Consider the following 24390-nt stretch of genomic DNA (forward strand, 5'->3'; position numbering starts at 1 on the left):
AGGGTTCACAATCAATAACATTCCTTGGGATATAGTGGACAGAAAAGTCAAATCGTTCTCTTTCTATCGTTTGGAGAAGCAGGAAGCAGGAAACTACAGAGCAAGTACGCCAGTGTTAAAGTAATCAATCAAAGAGTAACGACCATGGGATCATGGGAAATCCCTGAGGTTACCTTTAAATCCCACCAAAATATGGCAATTGATGACTTTACGCTACTGTCCAGAACACAGGTATGGAACGAATCTTGCAAAAGTTTTCGTCCATCATTAAGGGATTTAGCGCAAGTTTGTAATTTAGGAACATAAAAAACCTCATTTGATGAGATTAAACCAAACCAAAATTCAAGACAACCGGAAACTATATTGACTTCCAGAGGACTACACACAGAAAAGACAAACCCCTGCGGGGACGCGGCCTACAATGGCCCACTGACCACAAAATGTATTGTTCGGTGGTGAGAAAAGCTTGTAGTGACTAAGGGGGAAATACTCATTTCGCACGAGTATGCGGATCTGAGAAGACCTCGGACAGAAAAAGGTCGTCCAAAAAAATGGAACAGCGGTCGAGTAAATTACACTGACAACAAAAAGTCAAAGTTTTCGAAATGGCAGAGCTGTAGTTTCAGATTTACAATTGCTTGGAGACTCATCTTCTGAAGATAGCATATGATGTATATTGGTGAATGCTTCAGACAATGAGACAATCAGGAATCGGGGGCAACAACAGATGAACTCGTTGAAGGTCACAAACACCGTATCAAGATTGAGGACTTGAATTCGTGTTCACCGCGGATAACGTCATTGCAGCCACTGTAGCTCACAAATGGATGCGAAAAGGTAGTTGGACTCTGCAACAAATCTTTGTGGGCTCCGGATCAAAATCTGCCTGCAGTGAATACTTATAAACATTGGACGATACAAACCTTCTGCACACTGTTGACGAGCTTAAAATCTGCTGTTTTGCTGGTAGAAGACGTCTATATCTAAAATACGGAGATTGGGCCTCAGCCAATTTGGGAAAGAAACTATTTGAAAACTTGGAACTCGGATGATACAAAAGAGTGTGACAGCCAAGGTGAAACGATTGGTAAGATTATGGAAAAAATATTGCACGAATGCAAGTTTAAAAAAACCGCTAGTCAGGTTAAAGTTCCATTAACAAGAGTAAGATTCGCAAACAAGTTCCCAGTCCGTCAAAACTTACCGACATCTTTTTCGGCCACACGCCAAAAAAATAGAGGCATCCAAATTAGTCTGCAAAAGAAGAAAAAAAGGAATGAAATCCGTAATAACAAATCCAACAATTTAAAAAATACAAAATGTCCAGACTAACATTTCGGGTCTCCGACTGTGATTACCATTAAAAGGAACCAGTCTATTAAAATTCGACATTCAAACGCACATCATTTCACAAAATCAACTACAAGATGGCGAACATCGACATTCTCATGAATTGGATCGCACAAGAGATCACCCGGTCAGACAAGGATAAAAGTGATTCTCCAAGCTGGATTTAGAATATGCTCACTAACAGCTACCATGGATCCGGTAGTAAAATCCTATGACAGTTTCAATTTTGTGGAAGGAAGAGCAACGATAACCTATCGATTCCAGACGGGGTACAATTAACTAACCGACATGGCACCGAGTTACGGTTCCTTCGACACGGGTAGCGAAGACGATCTGACCGAAAGATCAAGACTTAAAAATAGAAAATTGCGGAACTTATATGATAAAGCAGTGACACAAATGACTCTTCGGCCAGAACGGACAACAAAAGTGCTAGAAACTTGCATTGGTGGGAAAATAGAAAAAGAGGATGCGATCAATTTACTTGATCTGGCCCACTACAATCCCAAGATGGAATGCCGGCCTTGTCAGCTACGGAAGAAGACCAATAGGAGGTTCGGGACGAAGTTCGACAGGAACCAGCTATCCCGATATCCATCGAGGAGGAACGAATAATGGATTTACCGTCGGCATCTAATTATGGCACGGCCCAAAAGGATATTGAAGACCACCATATCCACATTCAAGAGGTAGCGTTAGAACCAGAAAAACTGAGGGCGAGCAGTTCGAAGAAAAAAGGCATAATTGTTGTTTGAAAAACTGTTACACTGAAAATTTTATAATTTTTTGAAATTAGGGGTGATTGGAGTATCTAACTAGCTGGATAAGGCAATATGTTTTCATAGTGGACAACCATCTGGATGGTCGCGACTGGTACTTGTCTGCAGTAATCCAAAAAATCATTCAATGCTGGTATCCAGTCTAATAAACCAAGGCAAAATTAGCTGGTACTGGGAGAAATGCTTCCACACTTCGAAAGTACTCTTTTTTGTTCGACCTAGATTGTTAGTGCGCTTGAATAATTGTATGTTCTCAAATTGAAACCATCATCTTGCATTAAATTTCAATTACTCGTTTTGTTTCCATTTTTTTTTTCGGAAAAACGAGATATTCCTAGGGAAACAGACATTATCTCCTTTACTTCCGGTATTTGAGTTTAACTCCTAAAGTTCGTCACCACAATGGTGATGAATGAGTTTATCTAAACTCAAAAAAAAAGTATTTGAAAAATATCCTGAAAATGATTATGAAAAAAAATTGTTTTTGGGTTAAAAAGTCTAGTACCCAGTTGCAAAACCTCTTTCTATCGTAAAAGTAAAAAAATATATCAACTAAAACGAGATCTAAGACGTATAAATGCTAAAAACTAACTTCTAGCAAACTGTTCAAACAGAAATCACTATCCAAACAACTGCAGCTACGACCATTAGCGTCGAAGAACCTAAAACAAAAAAGTCGCAGAAAATAGTTTTTCTCCCATCGGAGCCACGAGTCCTTGTAATCAGATCTTCTCTGTCCGTCGAACCCATCGTCTGTTTGTTTGATGTAGTTCTTTCGATCATCTCCGCATAGTTTACATGAAAAAGCCTAGTTTTATAGTCACTCTTCGATCTTTCGATTGTCTCTTCCAGTCTACTTTTCACACTGCTGGACTTATGTATGGCTATAGTATGGGTTGTTTTTTAGAGGCGGGAAAATATTTCGCACAACTTTTAAATACAAGGAGGCAAAACCAACTCGTTATAATGCAGTTTTTAATTTTTTATTCATGTTTGGAAATGATTGTGTATAAATCAACAAAGACCTAGTGTAAAAGCAAGTATGATGATTTTACTATTTGATAAGAGCTCGGATTCAGCTAAGTTCACACCTGTGAAAAAGCTTAATGGGACTTTTGAAGTTTTTAGAGCGCTCACCGCGCAAAACACCGAGATGATTCTCATCCTCTTATTGCCAACGAAAGCGAGCCGAAATTTATGATGATAGAGGATCAACAATGAAATGAGACTTTAGGCTAGCTCAATTGACTCGGAGTAGTTGATGACTTTCTGTTTTGGCAAGTAGAAGAACGAGAGCAGAGTCTCTTTTTGAATAATGAAACTCACTCTTTTTCTACTGCAGTAACTTAATCATTTTTCAAATAATCAATAGTATAATTGAAACGAAAAAAAAAGATAGAATCAAGTTTTTTTACACTCTCAAAATAGCTATAATAATCAATTTTTTATGCACATGTGAAATAGTTCAGATGAAATTCCTGAAAAAAAAAACAGTAAATAGAAACATCTCTTGTTGCAGTGTTTTCATTTTTATTTTTTTTATATCATGTTTTCTTAACTCTCGAATTTGCTATAATAATCAATTTTTTATGCAGATGTGAAAAAATTCAGATGAAAGTCCTGAAAAAAAAAGTCAATAGAAATATCCCTTGTTGCAGTGTTTTCATTTAGTTTTTTAGACTCAAGTTTTTTTAACTCGCGAATTAGCTATAATAATCAGTTTTTTTTGCACATGTGAAATAGTTCAGATGAAAGTTCTGAAAAAAAAAACAGTAAATAGAAATATCTCTTGTTGCAGTGTTTTTATTTAGTTTTTTTTAGAATCAAGTTTTTTTATTTCTCAAAGTAGCTATATTAATCCTTTTTTTTATGCACATGTGAAATAGCGCAGATGAAAGTCATGAAAAAAACAGTAATTAGAAATATCGCTTCTTGCAGTGTTTTTTTTTAAATTTTTTAGAATCAAGTTTTTTAACTCTCAAAGCAGCTATAATAATGAATTTTTTATGCACATGTGAAATAGTTCAGATGAAAGGCCTGAAAAAAAACAGTAAATAGAAATTTCCCTGGTTGCAGTGTTTTCATTTAAATTTTTGGAATCAAATTTTTTAACTCTCGAATTAGGTAAAATAATCAATTTTCTATGCACATGGTAAATAAATCAGATTAAGGTCCTGAAAAAAAAACAGTAAATAGAAATATTCCTTGTTGCAGTGTTTTCATTTAGCTTTTTTTAGAATCAAGTTTTTTTAACTCTCGAATTAGCTATAAAAATCAATCTTTTCTGCACATGTGAAATAATTCAGATGAAAAACATGGAAAAAAAACAGTAAAAAGAAGTCTCGCTTGTTGCAGTGTTTTCGTTTAGTTTTTTTTTTTAAAATCAGGTTTTTTAAACTCTCGAATTAGCAATAATAATTTTTTATGTACATGTGAAATAACTCAGATGAAAGTCCTGAAAAAAAACAGTATATAGAAGTATCTCTTGTTGCAGTATTTTCGTTTAGTTTTTTTAGAATTTAGTTTTTTCAACTCTCAAATTAGCAATAATAATAAATTTTTTATGCAGATGTGAAAAAGTTCAGATGAAAGTCCTGAAAAAAAACAGAGAATAGAAACATCCCTTATTGAAGTGTTTCCATTTAGTTTTTTTAGAATCAAGTTTTTTTAACTCTCGATTTAGCTGTAATAACCAAACTTTTAAGCATATGTGAAATAATTCAGATGAAAAAACTGAAAAAAGAGTGAAGAGAAATATCCCTTGTTGCAGTGTTTTCCTTTAAATTTTTTAGAATCGATTTTTTTTATTTCTCAAAGTAGATATATTAATCCATTTTTTATGCACATGTGAAATAGTTCAGATAAAAGTCCTGAAAAAAAATATGTAGAAATATCCTTTATTGGAGTGTTTTCAATTGTTTTTTTGGAATCAAGTTTTTTAACTCTCGAATTAGCTATAATAATCACTTTTTTATGCACATTGGAAATAGCTCAGATGAAAGTCCTGAAAAAAAACAGTATGTAGAAATATCTCTTGTTGCAGTGTTTTCATTTAGTTTTTTTAAAATCATGTTTTTTTAACTCTCGAATTAGCTATAATAATCAATTTTTTATGCACATGTGAAATAGATCAGATGAAAGTCCTGAAAAAAACAGTATATAGAAATATCCCTTGTTGCAGTGTTTTCATTTAGTTTTCTTAGAATCAAGTTTTATTCAACTCTGGAATTACCTATAATAACCAATTTTTCATGCACATGTGAATTATTTTAAATGAAAGTCCTGAAAAAAGAGTAAATAGAAATATCCCTTGTTGCAGTGTTTTCATTTAGTTTTTTTTAGAATCAAGTTTTTTTAACTCTCAAAGTAGCTAAAATAATCAATTTCTGATGCACATGTGAAATAGTTCAGATGAAAGTCCTGAAAAACACTAAGAAATAATTTCTCTAGTTGCACAATTTCCACTTCAATTTTTTTTCACATTTGAATAAAAAATTGTTTTTTATTGTTCATTTTTTTTTCGATGGCACATCTACCGCAGAGATCAAAGGAGCTTCGGAAGTTTCAAATGGAATCTGAAATCATTTTTATTTAAGAGATCTTCCCATTTTCCTTAAATTTTCAAAACGCAAGCATTTAAACTAAAATAAAAGAAAGCGACAGAATTAACATCGACAAAAAGTCTTTACTCAGTTTTTTATAAAAAGTTCAAAAGTCATGCTTGAGGGGTATTCAAAAAACTATACGATATTTTTTGGATTCGAGCGTGGAATAATAAGAAACTTAATTATGTTTTTCTGTTATGTTTCAGTTCATGAAGACTGATTTCGTTTATTTGGAGTGGTATTTTTTTATTATGTAGGCTTGGTGCCCTTTTAGTTTTCATCCGTAACGGCTTGCTTTCTTATGCCGCCGATAGATTGCACTTAACTGTTTTTAATCCTCTCTTTATGTTTGCCGTTGCGCAGATGTAAAATTTGCTCCGGCTTATTTAGCCGGTCAAACTATTCCAGTTGCCGAAAAATGTTTTTTTTTTACATTGAAAAAATGGTACACTAAAATCAACTAAAACAATGAACCATGGCGCTTTATGGCGCCTTTTAGATCAATGTATATTTTAATCGTTTTTTGTGAACAACCATCAAAAATCGACACTCTTGATAAAACTCAAAAATTACTTCATTACTCAATAGTCTCTTAAATCATAAAAAGCAAAGTTATCAATTTTCTATTCTCAATAAATTTCAAGAGTGACGTTTACTATCAACGCGTTTTTCGCTGATTACTTTTTTCTAATTTGTATCAAATGTGATCATTTAAAAACTCAAATCTGCTCAGCCTCTATCGTAATGTTTAATCAGCATTTGCATTATCATCACATTACGGCTTTAAATAGTACCATATCAATCAAATGGTCTCACTAAAATGGACTTCAGAATTTGCGGCTAGGTTTCTTATTGTAGCCGACTTTTGAAGCTGATTCTTTGCACACCTCTTTAAGTCGAGGAGAATAAGGCTGGTAATTAATAGCCTTTTCTTTACTCTTGAATTTCGAGCAAATTGTGGTTTTACACGCTATTTTATAGCGAAGTTTGAAATTTATTTCAAGCCTCATTGCTTTTTCGCCTTCAATTTCTTCAAATGTGCTTGGTACATGCTTAAAAATCACCGCACTTGTTGAAATGCTCTTGTGAGGGAAACCAACCAATGAGAAAAAATTTGAACGTCACAATCATTGAGGAAAATTGCTGGGGTTCTTAACTAAGTACTGAGGTTTTGTTTTCAAATTTTAATTAAATAATTTGATTTACTGCAAAGGCGAAACATACGTCCACTACCTCTACGGGTTGCCAAAATCAAATTATTGATTAACTTTTGCGTATTGTATTTTATGACTGGTTGTGTTAATTTGGGCGAAAACGGAATTTTTGCGGTGAAGCTGACTTAATTATATCTTATCCGCCATTTTGGTCAAAAAACTTTTGTCCATTTAGTTAACTCATTGATACACACTCGCACCATGCCTGATGTAGATTGACAATACCAGTGCATCAATTATGAAGTGGAATTGTTTAATCCCTCCGAGACTCGTCGGCAGGTTCAGTAGGTCGAAACAAGAGGCGGCCGAAAGAAAGAGGCTTGGACAAGACAATGTTCATTATCATCATCTATCAGAGAAGGTTGACAGCAGGGAAAATAGGCATTCCTCGCAGGTCCCTTCCAAAGAAGACTCCGCTACATTCAAAACTAAAAAATCTCATCGGTAAGTTCAACAGATAGCGAGAAGTCAACACTGAAAAGTAATTGGTTTTGTAATGACGTTTGCACTGTTAAGAAGAATTTTTATTTAATGGAGAAATGTTCACGAGCAATTATCAATTTAAGAATGAAAGCTCAAGATGCAAAAAAACGGCATGGAGTTGGAGTTGCAAATACGAGCTTCGCTCAACAAGATATATGGGGGGCTTAAACAATAGACAGACGGACTTTCTTTATACCAGCCAGAAATTCTTAGTGATGGCTCCTCTGCGATTCACAGAACTTCCAATTATTAGAAGGCTTGTGAAAGTGACTCGGTCGGACTCCTTTGTATCCCCTCCCTCCCTTTACTGACAAAATAATGATGTAAGAATATCGATTTCAATCGATATAAAATTGATTTGGTTTGATACCGAAGTGTAGCTGATGGAGAACAATCTTCATGCACTTTTTTTGCAATTTTTATTGCCGGCTTTTTCTACACTTTTTATAGTATTTCAATCGATTTTTTTTGACATTTTAACGCACACTTTATACATTTGTTATACACTTTCAAGTAATTGATAAAATGACAAAAGTGAAAAAGAAAATTTTTGTTTTTTCAAGATTTTTGTGTGTGCTGATGCTGATGGCTGGTCCCCCATTGGACATCAGTTTTGTGAAGTGAATGACAGACAATTACCCTCATGAGACGCCACTTATCTAATCACTCAAGTTTTTGCTTGAAATAAATCATTTCATGTTAGATCACAGTAAAATCACTTTCCGCATTTAGGTTAACTCGAAACTCCGGTACAATGATCCTCCGCCTTCATGGTACCCACGCTAGGCCAAGTATGTCTGTTCCGCGCAAAAATGCATTTTTAATGCGATTTTTTATAGACATTTGAGAGCGTATATATAAGTCATTTGACTGGGGTATATATAACTCATATTTCAATTAGTATTTGGTTAAAAAATGTTTTTTTTTAATTGACTAGATTGAGTTTGCGAGGATCCCTACAGCATAAATTAGAAATAACTTGCCCAAATGCAGGTTTTTGGAGTTCGCTCAAGAAATAGAATCAAGGTGGGAAACCAGGTGGGAAACTTTGGGTAGTAATAGACTTGCAGGCGCTCCAATCCGCCCGCTGGTAGCAGCAAAACTTAGAAAAAAACTTTAAGTGACCTTATTTTGAAACAAACTCAGACCAGACAAAAATAAAAAGGAGCATTTTATTGTAAGTTCAGGAAAAAATGAAAAAAATGCCCAAATTCAAGCGAGGCTTATAATGAACATCACTATCTCCACCCCATTGCTGCTGCGTAACCCAGCAGTCTTTGGAATAACTGCAAGTAATGCAGCCGGTAAGGGCAATCTTTCTTCCCATGACACGGGACTTGTCAACTTTTGAGGCTGAAAAATCGTGCAACCTATAAATTTACCTTGCGGAACTGTAAACTGAATTTCAAGCTTGGAAAGGAATGAACATTGTTTCTACAAGACACTGAGCAAAAAATGATTGCGACCCATTCATTTTTATTTCTTCCTCTTTCTGATAAATTTTTGGTTTTCCCTGAAAATGGACGAAGTGGAAAATGGCGCAATATAATATTTCACACTGCGCCACTATTTTAACCACTAGGCCAGGTTATTTTCTGAACTACTAGTTTTATAGTATAGTACTATTAGAATGGTTGAAATAAACGAGAGTGAAATCAACGGTTCAGTTTTTGTACCTCACCGATAGCGCTATATAGCCTTATACTAGTATTACCAAATTATTACCAAATACACCAGAAAACAACTACATGAAATTTTACTGCCATTTTAGCCCTTAACTATTACAGTCTCAAGCACCCAGTTGCTGACACAAATAACATTTGCGGTTCTCTTCGGTGAAGTTGGCCTGTTTATTGCTGAACAAACTAGAAGTTGGTTGGCACTTTGCCTTGCGGTTTTGGTTTACAAAAGTTTTAACTTTACTCGGCGACCCATATTACAATTAGACTGCGCTGATTCACGCTTAAAGTCAACACAAACACTCCATTTTCGCGTGCGAATTGTTAAGAACCCAAAAATACCACAGACAACCAGTAAAATCAAATCTATTGACCGCCAGGTCGCAATTACCATATGACTTTGTTTGGAAACAATTCTCAGAACACCGAAAATCACAGTTAACTGCTTTTGAAATCTGAAATACACAGTGCGATTGATATTATACCATTAGCAACTGATTGTTTTTTAAATTTCAACCTCAGTAATTATTCAAAACCTCAGCTAGTTTATTGTAGTATATTCTAAATGAATTTTTTATTTGATCTTGGATTCTCGTAAACTACAAGAGCAAAGTTCCTATTGTGAATACCACTGATGTTTTAGTTAGCATCAAAGAGAATCGTTTCAAATAGCATAGATGCTGTTTTACATCCGAGATTAACTTAAACAATTTACACATCTCCCTTCCAAGTTATAATAACTTAAAAGGAAAGTAGAAAATAACTCTGCCAATCGTAACAAAAGAAACACTTCCATAATAAACCTCTTTTTATTCCTCAACGATAAAGATTAAACTTAGACTTACACTACCACAACATTGAAGTTGAACTCAATCTGTTTTGCGCGCCTGTTGCCTATAGTCAGTAGCAAAAACGTTCAAAAAAAAATTTTAAATCGAGATTTTTTGATGGAAAAGTTTCCTCGTGCGTTCGTTGATACCCTATGGAGTTTGGTCACATCTACAGGGCGTATTCTTACCACTCACCCATCAACTTACTTAAAACCACCGGGTGTGGCTTTTAGACTGTGTGACAGACAGCACCGATCGGGCAGGGGTGATGACGTCGAACAAAACACCTGTCTCATAACCACGCCCACTCGCAAATGTGGGGAAGAAGACTACGATAAACATAAATTATTAAACGGAAGCAAACAACATTGCTGCAGCTGTTCTTGTAATGGTACAACTACCGACATACCTACAACGCCAAGATACAAAAATTCACAACTTGTACCTCAATCCGATGAGAACTCAAACCCAATTACGAATCCTCAACCGCCTTGCTCGTACCAACGAAGCCAGCATGACTACACCTACCACCGCTGTGACTCCTCGAACATACCTTGTTCACATCACGTGGGTCATCCAGGTAGTTTCGGAGGAACTCCTCATGAGTTTTTGACTGCGGCGACGGCGGGTAGCCCCTTGGGAATGCCGGTGGGTGTGGTTGCGGTGGAGCGTAGCGTGTGGCGGGAGATGGAGAGCGAGTTGGTGCAGATGAGGACTCTTTGCCACGCCCTTCAAGTTCATATTTCGACCACGCAGGTAAAAAAAAAGTCCAACAATTTAACCTGTTTTTTTTACCACCTTCTTTACCCTTCACGATTTTTTCACCCCATCAGTTGTTTATTCGACTACAGTATAGCGACATTTCAATCCCAATCAGATAGGTTATACAATTCATTTGAGAAGGTGGCGATGGGAAAAAAATAGGAACAACGGTGTTAATTTTCAATCTGTGATAACAGCCATTGCCTTCTTAAGCAAGTTATCCCAATTTTGGCCGCCCGCCCGTGAACAAATTTTACCTTCGCCAAATGCTTCCCGCCGATTTAGCCTTTGGGGCAGCACCTCTCCCCTTTTTAGCAATTCAGTGTTGTAAATATCATAGCGAATTCGATCCTATGTTCTTAGACATTCTCACAAGACGCCAGTACCCAAACTATCACCCACGAAACAACATCGGCCAAAGAAACCCACACAACAAGAGGAACTAATCAAGTTAATGAGGAATTGTCTTCGGTCAATGTCAACCTCATTACCCAATCAGAATTACAAAAGAATTACCGAGAAGACGGCGAGAGCGACCTACGCTCTGCCATCCAATCCAATGCATCCAGCGGCTGCACGTCGCCCAATGTTTTTCACACCCCTAATTCTAATAATATTTTAACGCCGATCGGCAATTTTGCTACACAAAGAAACTAAATATTGAATAAAGCTTTATTTTTTGTTGTCTTTTTTCTTAATAAGTTTCATTTTCTAAAACAAAGCCGAACAACCAAAAGTTAAACCAGAGCAGTAGCGTGCCGAGGAAAGGGAGGGGCGACCACCCCCCCCCCCCTCAATTCTGGTTGCCAAATTTTTCCAAAGGGTACCCCCTTTGGTATAATTTTATGACATCCATTTTCGCTGAACAACCTCAAAACTTTTCTAAAGGCCTCTTTGGCCAATATGACTTATTTTAAGGGGGGAGCGCGCGTCGAAAAAAGCGCAATTTTTTGTCAAAATTTTCCAAAAAGTGCCTAAAAACTGCGGCGCAGAAAATTTTTCACAAAATAGGGTTCTTAAACTATTTTGGAAGAGCTTGGAAAATCAAATTGGTCAACCTAGAAAAAAAAAGAAAAATTTCAGGGAGAATAATTTCGAAGAATAATTTTGAAGAAAGGTAAAAAAAATATATGTTGAAGCAAAAAAGCGGCCAGCACTGAAAAAATTTACGCACACGTTATAAGTTTGAATCTTTTCAATTAATCATCGCAAAATTAACTTAATAATTGCCTAACTGAACGCGTTATTGAAACTACAATGCTGATGTAAGTTATCCGGATAAGATCAACAAAATTTGAAATTTCAAACCTGTTTTTCTCAAATTACTTTTTAAAAAGGCAAAATTAAAGGAGACAAAACATGCCTAAATATTTACCAGAACGAACATGATGCAACTTTTCAGAGTTTCAGAACCAAAGTTTTACCCCACAATTGGCCATTTTGGCTATTTTTAACTGAATCAGAAATTACGCTTAAGCTACCAGGCTAATTAAACAGAAAGTTATAAGAAGAAAAGCCTCTTACAAAGCCCAACAATTTTCTACGAAGGTAAAATCTCCACACATTTGCGCAAATTGAGCAAAATTTGCCTTTAAGCAAAGATTACGGGTTTTATTTAGTAAAAATCACATTTTTGATCATCACGTTGAATTTTTTGACTATCAAGCGGGTTTTTGGAGACTTAAACTTCTAAAACATTGTAGCACTCTGTAGGAGGCTTCTTTTTAAACAGTTTTCCTATCAATTAACGTGACAATTTTAGCTTAGTTTTTGATTAACTAAAAAGCCAAAATGATTAACTTTTGAGGAAAATTTGTTGCGAAATTCGCAAAATAAACAGCATTATGCTAATTCTAATACTTTTCTTAGCAAATTTTGTCTTCTTTATCTTTTGTTCTCGGCCCAAATTGAGGAAAACGCATTTGAAATTTCCAATGCTGGTCGTATTGTCCGGATAGTTTTAACCAGGACTGTATGTTTCGCAACGCAGTTCATTTCGAGCAGTCAAATTCCAGTATTTCAAGTTTTAAAATCATGTTTGATAATTACAAAGCTAGGTAAATTAGTTGAAAACAAAAGTTAGCCAAAAGACAGTGGGAAGCATCAACGAATTTTAGTAAAACGAAAAACAAAACGATTGGTTTGTTTTTAAGAAATTTTGATTTTTCGAATTTGGAAGAAAACATATCACGCTAAAGATTTTTACATGAGGAATCTTTTTTTTTGCAAAAAAATAATAAATTTAAAAAAATTGGATCAATGCGTAACTTTTTGTTCCACTGGGAACTCTAAAAAATCAACTAAAAATCAACTTGCAAAATTTTAATTAGTTCAAGTTTAATCAAGCCATTTTTAAAATTTTTAATAGAGAAGGCAATTTGCCTTCGTTTTGGGGAAGAATGACAGGAATCATAAAGAAGGCCAATTCTAAAATCAAACCGTAAAAACTCAAACTTGAGCATGAGTTACTAGAAAGTGTTTTCCTAAAAATTTAAACACATTCTATATTTTGAACTAAATTCTTTGACACTGAGAAGTTGAAAGTCATAAGGAACTTAAAACACACGAGCTTTTTAAAATCATTCAGCTCAAAATAAAGAAAAATCTCTCAAACTTCGCAATGAGTCATTTTTTCAAAACAAACTAGAAAAATCAAATCAACCTTTAACAAAATATGATTTGGCAATAATAAACCAATAACTGACCCGACCGGTAAATTTTGAATTGATACATTAATTTATTTTTTTTCCAAATTGAGTAGTTTTTTAGTGCGTGGTTTGAGCCCAATCAACAAATTGTTTTTTTTAAACAATTCCTGGTGCTTCATTTGATTATCGTTTATTTTTGTGAAATGGTCAACCAAAAGAAACACAGCTTGTTTTTCCAAAATATATTTTGTTTAGAATTTCTTATTTGGCACAGTGGAAGAGGTGAATCATGCTTAAAAACTGGCTTTCTGGAGCTGAATTTTTTTTTAGTTTTTAGTGTAATTGCTTGTTTTTCTATTTTCAAATAAACAAAAGAGCTTCAAATTAGACTAAGAAAATTTTTAACTAATCGTTTTTGTACAAAGAGCTTCAAATTAGGCTAATAAAATTCTCAAACCAATTGTTTTTGACAATGGAAAAAATTGACAGAAACTTTTCAACATTGACTAAATCATGACCGCCAAAAATACTTTCATAAGATATCTTTCGACATATTACTATGATCATTTGCAAAACCCGCTCTTGCGTGGAAAAAAAACTAAGACTACCAAATATGAAATTCTTCCCAACTTTGGTATTCAAAACAAAAAATCTTGCTTGAAAATTCTAGATGAGAAGATATTTAAAATAGAGGAGCAGTAAATTTCCATTTATTCGGTAATAACAAGAGTTAAAATAGAACTTCAGTAAAACTGTGAAAAGTAGCCACACTAGACTAGCAATCAGATCATTGAAAATAAAATTGGTGTTATTTCGTTTCCCGCACTTTTCTTTAGCCAGTATCATAAGTATGAATTTTGGAGCTATATCTTACCATGTCCTCTCACTGATTTATGTTAAAAAATTTTAAACTTCGCGAAAAATTTTATCTTAGGGTTTAAAGACCTTTAAAATCATTCATGATTTGAAAAAACTCTTCTTGTTGAAAACTGCAACTAAAGTAAGATGCCGCTTCAACCTAAAAAGTAAATACAGTACTATTGCGGATAGTACATCTTTTGTTCTGATTGAAACGCATCAAATATTAAAAACGCATGGAGTTTTTTGCCATATGCGCACGTAATACCAGCAAAAATTCAAAAAAACTTGTGCGTCCATTTATAAAACATCTGAACCAAAACTCTGAATGCAACAATTCGAGATATACAGAGATATTTTTCCTGCTCAGACTCAATGTCTTTATATCTTTCTGAGATATTGATCTAGATTTTTCTTCCTGTTGCATTTTTTGCCGGCTTCAAAGCGCAAGATATTTTAGGACAATATTTCGTTTACATTTTGTCAGATCAACTATTGACATCTTTATTTTTTTTTGAAAGCGATATTTCGCCATACTGCATCTTAGTTTTTGATAATGCAGCCATGAGTGATATTCAAGTTCCAGGGAACTCAAAAGAATCTGAATGGGACAACTGATTCATCATTGCTTCTGGAAAAAAAATAAAATAACGCGTGCTAATCGCAAGCTTAAAAAAGATTCCAAATTCTTCTTCAAGGCAACAAGGGGAATGTTTTTTTTTTTCAAAAAAGTATCAAATTAATTACACACTTGCTGTTTCTCTGTGCATCAGAAAAATGTACTTCGAACTAATTTAATATTTTCCTGAAAATCGGATACAGGCTTAACTATTCTATTATCTGATCTAAATGCCGTGATGTAGTAACGTCGTTGCCAAGGTTCCCCCCTTTTTAACTCTAAACAACTTAACACCCTACAATTTCACTCCCTACTTTTTGTTGCCTTAGCAATATAACATCGCTACATTTTAAAACAATTTCTATGACTTTCTATGACCGTTTTAATCTAAAATGAAAAGAAAACTTACTTCAAAGGGGATTTCGGTAGCCATCAAAGAATTAAACGAGAGAAATTTTTGCCATTTAAAGCCAGACAAATTTGCGCTACTTAATTTGCGTACGTGTTGAATAGGAATGACCTTGCAAATGATTTCAATGAAACGTTTCAAACCAAAATCAATGGCCTTGCCAATATTTTCAATGAATCATTCCAAAATGAACCAAAAACAAGCAATAGTTCAATGAACTTCAAAAAACCGCAAATAATTAGACGTCCTTTGACTAATATGGCCTAATTTTCTAGACATTTTCAGCCGGTATAGAAATTTTAAAAAGGTTTAACCAATGCCAAAAGCCTTAAAAATCATTATTTTTAGAATCATTCTCGAACTTAAACTTATGACCTGATCGTTTTGTCAGCTTTTTTTGAACTGTTGGCACATAAACGCAAAGCTAAAGGGTTTGCCAGCCCGTAGTCCCAACCTAGCATCCCGAAAATAAGGGCAATTGTCCTGGGATTCAATTGCTGAGGCACGATTCATGTTCTTGCGTTTAGTTACGTTTCCGGGAGTCTGCAAGGAAACGTCTTTTCAAAAAAAGCTGACAAAAATTTCAGTAGGATTAAAATTTGAATTTTAATAATACGAAAGAACAAACAAAAATGAAATAAAATTTACAATGGTTCAACACAAACTAGATAACGCTCTGAAAAAGTACAGATCAGTTTTGTCTTCGTAAACGGACATTATGTTTTGTATTCTTTCATTTAATACTCGATACTTTTTCTTTTTTGTGAATTTATGGCCACTCGATGCATCAAAAAAGTTGCGTTTTTGTATGGAAGCGTCTTTTTGCAGGCTACCCACTACTTTCCACATATTTGGGTGGGCTCCGCTGAAATATGATTGAATCCCGAAATGCCATCCCTCGACAGCATTTGTTGTTCGAGCAATCCCCATCACGGCCGCATCTCGCTGGTTCCAAAGGGAGGGTGGGAATGAAACTTCACGGTTTGGCACCAAGCTTTTTACAGCATGCAGCAATTCATACAGCATTAGATTTAATAGTGAAATGACTAGGTGTTAAAATGTACTGTATTAAACTGGAAAATAGGAGTTATATTGTCGATTTAAATTGTTTAGTAGTGAAATGACTAAGTGTTTAAAAGTACGGTGTTAAATTGCATGTCATTAAATTGTAGGACACCGTTGCCAACAATGAGCAAAAATATGATAGTCGCACATTAATTAGTTTGCACAAACTACATGCCCTGACCGAATTCGACCCTCCGGTTGCTGTGGTCCGAAGCATGAAACTTACTTTAGGCCAAATAATCCGTATCAGACACTGAACAGTGACAACGATTGAAACTATTAATATATTCAAAGGTTTTTCCAACAAGTTTACAGGAACTTTGTTTGCTGGTCCTGTCCTACTTATTTAAAGTTTGTTGCTTTATTGACTTTTCCAAAAAACTTTAACCGTAAAATGGCTCTAGTCTACGCTTATTTGTCTTGAATTTTTGGCCGAAATGACTCAAACAGAAAGGGCCATTAACTTTGATCAGGAAATAATGGCTAGATGTTGGAAAAACAGTTCAGCCGCTATGTATTTTCAAAAGGTCATGGCACGTTTTTACATCCAACCACTATTTCTTGATAAAAAAATGCCCTTGTAAACGAACACTGTGAAACGAAGAGTGAATCAGCTCAAATTGCCCCATTTAAAAACGAAACTTATAATCTGAATTGCTAAGCTATCTTATGTGTAAGCTAAAACATTTAATCTATGATAACACATAGCCAACAGACCAGTTTAAAAATGTCAATGAACTCAAGAATACGAATTAAAAGCTTCGAAACTCGTAGGAAATAAATCAGCTTGAAGCTCTTTGAATTTTCAGAATCTTTTACAAATTACCCCTTTTAGAAAAAACTAACACAATTTGAGAACACTGTATCAATAGATACTTTTTTTTTTACTTTGCTACAAATTCTGAAAATTCATTTCCATTTGGAAGATTAAAGTCTATCAGATTTGTTTGCTCCGTCATTTATACCTTTTCCTCCATAAAAATTAAACACGACCTTGATAATTGAATTCACTGCGTTCATTTACACAAAACAATTTTCGGGATTTTGATTTGAGTAATTTAAATGTCTAGTTCATTATTTCATTCGATCTGATTGGTTTGAAATGTTGTGTCACTTTTTCTAGAGTGTGCCGGGAAGACCACATGCTAAAAAGGCATTCCATCCCTGCTGTGACCTGGTGGAGAAGCCTCACCAAAAACCATCGTTCCACATCTATCTACCCTTGTCTCCCTTTCAACACTGTGTGGATCTGGTTGTCGTGTATGATATAGTACGGACTGCCCATTGAGATGTGTTTCTTGTCAGTCGTCTTTGTTGATAGGTGGTCTGGTTTCGTTGTTTTTGATCACACACTGAGCAAGCCACACAATCGCATCTTTGATACCTCAAAACAAATATTTTTGAAGGCCAACAAAATAGAGTCGCTAAATTATAGTAATATAATTAATTTTTACTCACCGCCGAAGCGTGGCTTTGCACCACTTGCGATACAACACAGAAATAAAAACTAGAAGTTGAAAAAAATTGGAAAAAGTTGAAAAAATAGGTCTATGAAAACTTAAAATTTCTTATGTATCGATAGAAGTCCATTCTAGGCAAACATGCCAGACATTTCAATAATAAATTAGCAACGGAACAAAACGAACAAAGTGGAAACAAAGCCGAACATGTTTGAGCAGACACAAGCTGAGCCTAAAAAAAAGATTTAATAAAAAAGACCTTTAACATTTCAAGCCCCACCTGAAACTACAATGAACAACATTTGCAGTTGCAACTACACGCAAATTAGCTTACAGCACAAGAAAAATCAAGGAAGTTGCAACTAAGCCGACATTCTTTGAGCAGCCACCAGTTGAGCCGAAAAAAAAATGATTTTATTTTTTTAAAATCTTGAAAGCGACTAGATTGAACAACACTTGCAACTGCAATGAAAGTTGCTTACATCAACGATGTGGCAACTTAGCCGACAAAACTTGAGCAGAAACGCCAAGCCGATTTTCCTTTCAAATTCAAAACTAAGTTAGAAAAATTTACGCCTTTCTCCCCTTATAAAACACACAGGCATATAAAAACCTTTTTTGCGCGTCAGGCGACGCAAAAAAAGTCTACTAAGCCGATGTAAAACAAGCCGAAACCTATTGAGCCGAAAAAAAATGAAATTTTAACAAAATGAGTAGTAAAAAACTACCAACTTAACAATTGCGAATTTGAGCGTAAAATTGTGTTTCCCTTGAAACGATCGAAAATTAGGTCAGTAAGCCGATATCAAATTGGATTAATAGTTTGGGCCGAATAAATTTTTTGTGCGGAACAAAAAAAGAAATAAGAAGTCAAGGTAAGTACAATTACAAAACTGCAGGAGTAAATCAAACACCGGAAGCAACCTTACACAAAAAAGCGCGCAGCAAAAAAAAACAGTTCTGAGATATGGCAACTAAACCGACAAAAGATAAGCAGACAAAAAATTGGCCAAAAACTTTATTTGAAACCGAAAATTTCCTATTTGAAACAAGAATACCCGGTTACTATGCACGTAACACAGAATTTTCCAACCACAGTCTTAAAAAATACAAAAAGTTTTCTCAAATTGGTGTCCTTTTTTCTGCATCTTTGTGATGAAAAAATCTGAACAAAAAATAGAGTTTATTTGAGAGTCATAGTAAAAAAGGTCGCTTGGAAAACTGGAAAACAGTTTTTGAAAAAAAATGACTAGAAAAACGAAAAAAAAAATTGAAATAGAAAAGAAATTAAAACTTTTTTTGAATTTTCGATTCCCAAAATTGCGCTAAAAAGCACCAGAGAAACTACCTTTGCTTGAGTTTTCATGACTTAAATAAGCTAGTGCAATGACTAACTACCTTACTAAGTAGCTCGAAATTATATTGGACCAAAAATTTCAAACCAGTTTTTCTCGACACTGAATTTTTTTTGAACTTTTCTATGTCGTGACAGTCACGACTCAAAGGGCTTTAATATGATATATCACTCAACCTTGTCCGATGATTATTTGTGGTAGCTGATTTTGCGTGGGAAGCACAAAAACTAAAACACAACCGAATACAAAGTTCCTCCCCATTTTCAATGGTCGGAACAAAAAAAAACAGGTTGTGGTCAGATTCGACTCCAGGACCTTTGCCGTCCCAGGCGTATTCTTAACCTCAAGGCCGGCAACGCTGAGAAATTTGAATTAATTATGAAACAAGGTATCACTAGAGATGAGTACTGTGAACAAAACTTTTTACGGGAAAAAAGTCTAGTACCCGATTGAAATACCCTTGCTTATCGCAGAGTAAAAAAATGATATCATGTATCAAGAAAATTTGAAACTATCGTGTTCAGCTATGCGCAGCGCGCCTATTTTTATATTTTTTTATATAGTCGACCTTGAATTTTCTGTGTCGATGACCTCGATTAATCGGTTTTTGAAAACAAACCAATATTTCACTGCGGTCATTAAGGTTTCAAAATTACACCCGAAAGTTGAGACGGCACTTCCCGACTATTTGTATTCTAACGAAGGCGTTTTGTGGCAGCTATCTTCTGAGAAAATGAAATATCGTATTTTGATACCTCCTTACCTTGTCCATGTAGAGCGGACACTCCCCTGACGGAGCAGTCTCTGCTGCCCATTTTAGAGGCACTGTCACTGAAGGCCTCTCTAATCTGGTTCACATTCAGACACCCCACCATGTCCTGCTTGTTGCAGAGGAACAGAAGAGGCACCCCCCGCATGTGCTCATTTCTGATCATCTTCTCAAACGCCACTCTGCTGTCATCCACTCGTGCCTGAATAACATGAATACTTGAAACCACATGCAGAAATTACAAACCCAAATTAAGTTGGATCAGGCAGAATTGGTTAAGTTGAAAGTAGAATCTAGATTTTAAAAAATGTCGGAGGGGGAGGGAGAGAGTGGCACATTGAGGAGAGTAGAAGCATTTATTCAAGATTTAAAGAAGCAGTTAAAAAATTGAATTTCGTAGCTTTTTTTATCGTTATATATTTCATTTATAACGTCTACTTTATCGTGTTTTTACGGATGATTTGGTTGTTTCGATTTGGGTCAATCCTGTTGCTGCAGCTGTTCAAGATGGAAGAACAGCCAGAGTGGCGCTGTGCGAGAGCGCATCCTACCCTCATTTGAGTTTTTTAGAAGTTCACTCAAGGATTGCTTATTCACTCAAATTTGACTGTATGTCTTTCAGTATAACATTTCACAGTTTTAGTATACAGGTGCTTGAGGTCTATTCTATGATGTTTAAAAACTGAATCAGTTGACAGTAGGTCGGCTAACACTTTCTCTCATTTTGTTTTCAATGTTCCTTTCAGTTTGCTATTGCTCGTTGATTCTCTATAGTCTCCATATTGCTGAGGATGGCTTCCGAGATAGAAATGTTTGACAAGCAAGTCATTATGCTCTTAAACAGGGAAAATTTCGGTTCAATCGTGTAAATGATCTATGTTTGTCATTTCAACACAGCTAGTTCTAGTTCTATGTACAATTTTTTGTTTCAATTGAAGTTTTGACCAGTTGGTGGTGTTCAAATTTGAAGATCAGACTGGTGCAGCGAAGTTCAATACGATGCACCTGCTTGCTTTATAACAGATGGCTTACTTTCTTTTTGGCAACCCCAATCTCTTTTTGCACGTTTTTGAGTAAGTTACTTCAGGTCTGTACTCGTGCGCAAGTATAGATTATTGTTGTTCCCAATGTGAAAATGTTGTCATAAGTAGCAGTACCTCAATGTCTTCTATGATTAGAATCTTTAATAGTCCAGCCGTTTCGTGGGTCGGAGACAATTGGACTGCGTCGCAGTACCTCCGAGTCAAAAACCTTGTTTTCGTATTTGAGTCCTTAAAAATTTCTTGCTTCTTAATCTACCAGAATCATGTTTTTTTTGTATGGGACTGCGGCAGTAAAGGACTGAAATTGGTTTGTCGGTCTGAGAGACCTTGCCTCTCTTCTACCAAACTGTTTTAGCCTTCAAAAACGAATAATTTCAAGCAAGCAATTTTGAGGTAATAATTAACTAATCAAGGTCATGATTAATGCATGACTGATCAGATTGCTGCCGAGCTGTAAACTCTTTATGGTCGTTTCGCTGAGTGAGAAAGATGCATGATTTGTTTTTCCTGTTTTTGCAATCGAGCGTTGTAAATAGCTGGTATTTCGTGTTTAGAAGAGATTGACAGTCTTGAAGAACTCGATGAGGCTCTGAACATCATCCAGCGTTTAATTGACAGCGCTCACAATTTCAATCAAGTTGATTCATTTCGATAATTCAGTTTGAACTCGTCCTGTTTTTAATCTTGTATGATATCATGTACTAGGTGAAAAAGGTTTCGGATCAAAAATGTTTCGAATCAAGTTTGTGATCACCGTTAGCTCTATTAGATTTGAATTTAGTACACGCCGTTCTTTGACCAACGCGGTTTAACAATTATTCATAAACACTAATTCAAAAATTCGGTTTCAATCATTAGTTGAAACCCCCCTTTTACTGTTCTTTTTGAACTTTAACTTTAACAAAAATTATTCAGAGTTGCAACTCGCATTTCAATCATAAGTAGATAGCTCTTTTTTCACTCTTTTAAAACTTTTATTTCAAGGAAACTATGAAGTCTAGAAAATTTGGCTTGATAGATAACTACCGTTTGGCTTTCTTTTCGCAATATAATTTCAATCAAAGCTGTCAAATTTAGTTTGATTCACAAGTTGATACCTTTTTATTTTTTCTGAAGTTTTGGTTTGAATCATGAATTGATACCTGCCTTTAAATTCAACAAAAGCCACCATGATAAGAACTTTCGTTTCAACTTCAATAAGCGCATGCAAGATTTTTTAATAACAAGTTGATACCTACCCTTCGACTTTGGACTTCAATTGGACAACCTTGGACTTCAATATAAGCTATCATCAATCGGAACTTTGGACTTAAGTATAAGTTACTATGAGCTGGACCTTGAACTTTATTATGAGCTATTATTAACCAAAACTTTAGTTTGAACCATTAGGCGGTACCTTCCTTTGGCTGCCTCTTTAACTTTAACTTCAACAAAAGCTAGTTAAGTACAATAGAATGTGATACTTACTTCGTCTAGTGAGTCTACAACCCAGACGACTCCATGGCACTCGGCGTAGTATTTGTCCCACAAACTCTGCAGTTCGTCTTGTCCTCCCAAGTCCCAGAACAGAAGATTCACACCCTACACAAACATTACAGAATCATTCAATCAATTGAGTGGATTCCCATACAACATTGAGTCCCTATCCCCTTCGTAGAAAAAAAAGATAAAATATGCTTTGACAGCCCATAAATCTCAAACGCATACTTGAATGAATTGCACGAACTGCTATATACAAAACATTGCATATTTTGGTTGAAAAATTATAATTTACAGTATTTACAAAGAGTCTAATAACAGGAAAGGTCCAAGCACGATTGGTTCAGAGGCCACTATTGGTTGATTATCATTTTAAAGCACGCACGCCCTGCTTTCTTTTCCAAGCAATCAAATTTTAACTTCAAAGACAAAAACTTTGTTAATAACAAAAACTGTTGAAAATTTTCAGAACTTTTAGCAGAGCTAATTGAAAACTGCAAGCATTATATTGTATTATGCCTTGCGGCCCGAATTTGCATTACTGTTCCGAACTCTACCACGCCAGTAAAAATTAATTGCACATCAGTCTGAGTTGGTTTATCTGTGACACTTGAGAGCTAGATAATGGGAGCTGAAGATGTGCCCAAAGTTATCTGTTAAGTCTTAAGCGAAAAAGAATACAATTGTATTTGCTTTAAGCTTCCGAATATGCTGCGTGAGAAATATCGTGGTGCGCTGAACAATAATTTGCTGTCTCCAATTTTGTCATGCAATTAAGTGCTTTTCTTCTTACCAGTGTGGATATATTTCCGATATTGAGCCCGATGGTTGCAGTGATCTTGTGAAAGGGTTTGCCAGTGTAGCCAGATGTGAATTTAATTTTAGTGTGCTCCAAAAGAGTAGTCTTGCCCGCATTGTCCAGTCCCAAAATTAGCACGTTGTACTCGTCTCTCTTCAGCAATTCACGCACAAGCCCACTCACCAACGTATACATTATTACCCGAAAAAATCCAGACGGTGTTTAAATGTTGTAAATTGTGATTCTTATATTTCGTCTCCCGCTAATTCTGTGGCAAAATACTGTACAATGCGAGCATAATTCAACACGTCTAGGCATTCAAGGAAGGAATTAGTTGGTCACAGTTCATTGCCATAGATCTGAAAACAGCAAAAAAATGCAAGGAGCCTCTACAAAACTTAAAAAAAATCCTTTAGGTAGATTGTCAGCATACAGCTGAAACTATAGCGGGTGGAGGGGGTGTAGTGGGACTTTTCTTGGTTCTGCGCATTTTCCAACTGATTAAACGCCACCAGAATGACGTTCGGAACCAATCGGTGGCGCGCAGGATTTGCAGAGAAAGATTTTTTCTCAAAATGCGCAGTTTACAAAGACTTTTTTAAATGCGTCGTTTACCAAAACTTTTTTCTACAACTCATAAACCTTTTTAGGTTTCTTACATTTAGATCACATACAAAAACGAAACAATACAAAATCTCCGAAATAAACGTCATGAGAAGCAAAATCTTTCACAGCATCAAATCTTGCACTGCATTATCTTTCACAGCATGACTAAACAATTATTGTTCCGACTTTCGTAACGAAAGTAACGGAATATTTGTGCTCGGGGTGGATTTTTTCTTCAGACAAACTTCGACTTTTTACCAAGCCATTTTTGACGGAATTTTATTCATATCATTCGAAAGCTATTGTTGTCCTGAGCTTAAACTTGAAAAGACATTTCACCTTAGAACATTCTTCGTTAAGTTATGGGGTTTTAAAGATCGCCATTTTGGGACAATAAGCGCGCGCTATATTTCGCGCCATTAACGCGTGAGCGAGGTTTAATCCGTCTCAAAAATCTTACATATAAAACATTATAACAGAACAGAACACAAATATTTTTATTTTGCGACATTGCTGAAAAGTTTTCTGACATACAACATAATTACTTGCTAACATACATGCAATTTTACCAGCTTTAT

General features: G+C 35.3%; 3 protein-coding genes across 7 annotated transcripts in view; 1 reads left to right on the forward strand and 2 right to left on the reverse strand.

Annotated features, from left to right (window-relative positions):
* Positions 1-24390, reverse strand: part of LOC134840599 (F-box/LRR-repeat protein 2-like) — a 382029-nt gene that overhangs the window by 52438 nt on the left and 305201 nt on the right. The gene's annotated exons all lie outside the window — the stretch shown is intronic.
* On the forward strand, positions 6095-11384 carry LOC134839583 (uncharacterized). Of its 5 annotated transcripts, none has more exons than XM_063855185.1 (4): positions 6095-6902; positions 7124-7392; positions 10174-10696; positions 11066-11384. In XM_063855185.1, exons 2-4 carry the CDS (start codon positions 7187-7189, stop codon positions 11357-11359), a joined length of 1023 nt encoding a protein of 340 aa, XP_063711255.1. In that variant the 5' UTR covers positions 6095-6902; positions 7124-7186; the 3' UTR covers positions 11360-11384. The 5 variants fall into 5 exon arrangements, with proteins under 5 accessions (XP_063711255.1, XP_063711254.1, XP_063711256.1 ...); XM_063855184.1 differs by having other exon boundaries at positions 6095-6894; XM_063855186.1 differs by having other exon boundaries at positions 6095-6779; positions 6948-7392.
* Positions 17165-23600, reverse strand: LOC134839296 (ADP-ribosylation factor-related protein 1-like). Its single transcript, XM_063854798.1, has 4 exons — positions 23201-23600; positions 22396-22509; positions 19880-20087; positions 17165-17685 (listed from the first exon to the last, which is right to left on the reverse strand). The coding sequence occupies exons 1-4, from the start codon at positions 23399-23401 to the stop codon at positions 17603-17605; spliced, it is 606 nt and encodes a 201-aa protein (XP_063710868.1). The 5' UTR covers positions 23402-23600; the 3' UTR covers positions 17165-17602.

Source organism: Symsagittifera roscoffensis, chromosome 2, assembly GCF_963678635.1.
Source record: "Symsagittifera roscoffensis chromosome 2, txSymRosc1.1, whole genome shotgun sequence".
NCBI lineage: Eukaryota > Metazoa > Xenacoelomorpha > Acoela > Convolutidae > Symsagittifera > Symsagittifera roscoffensis.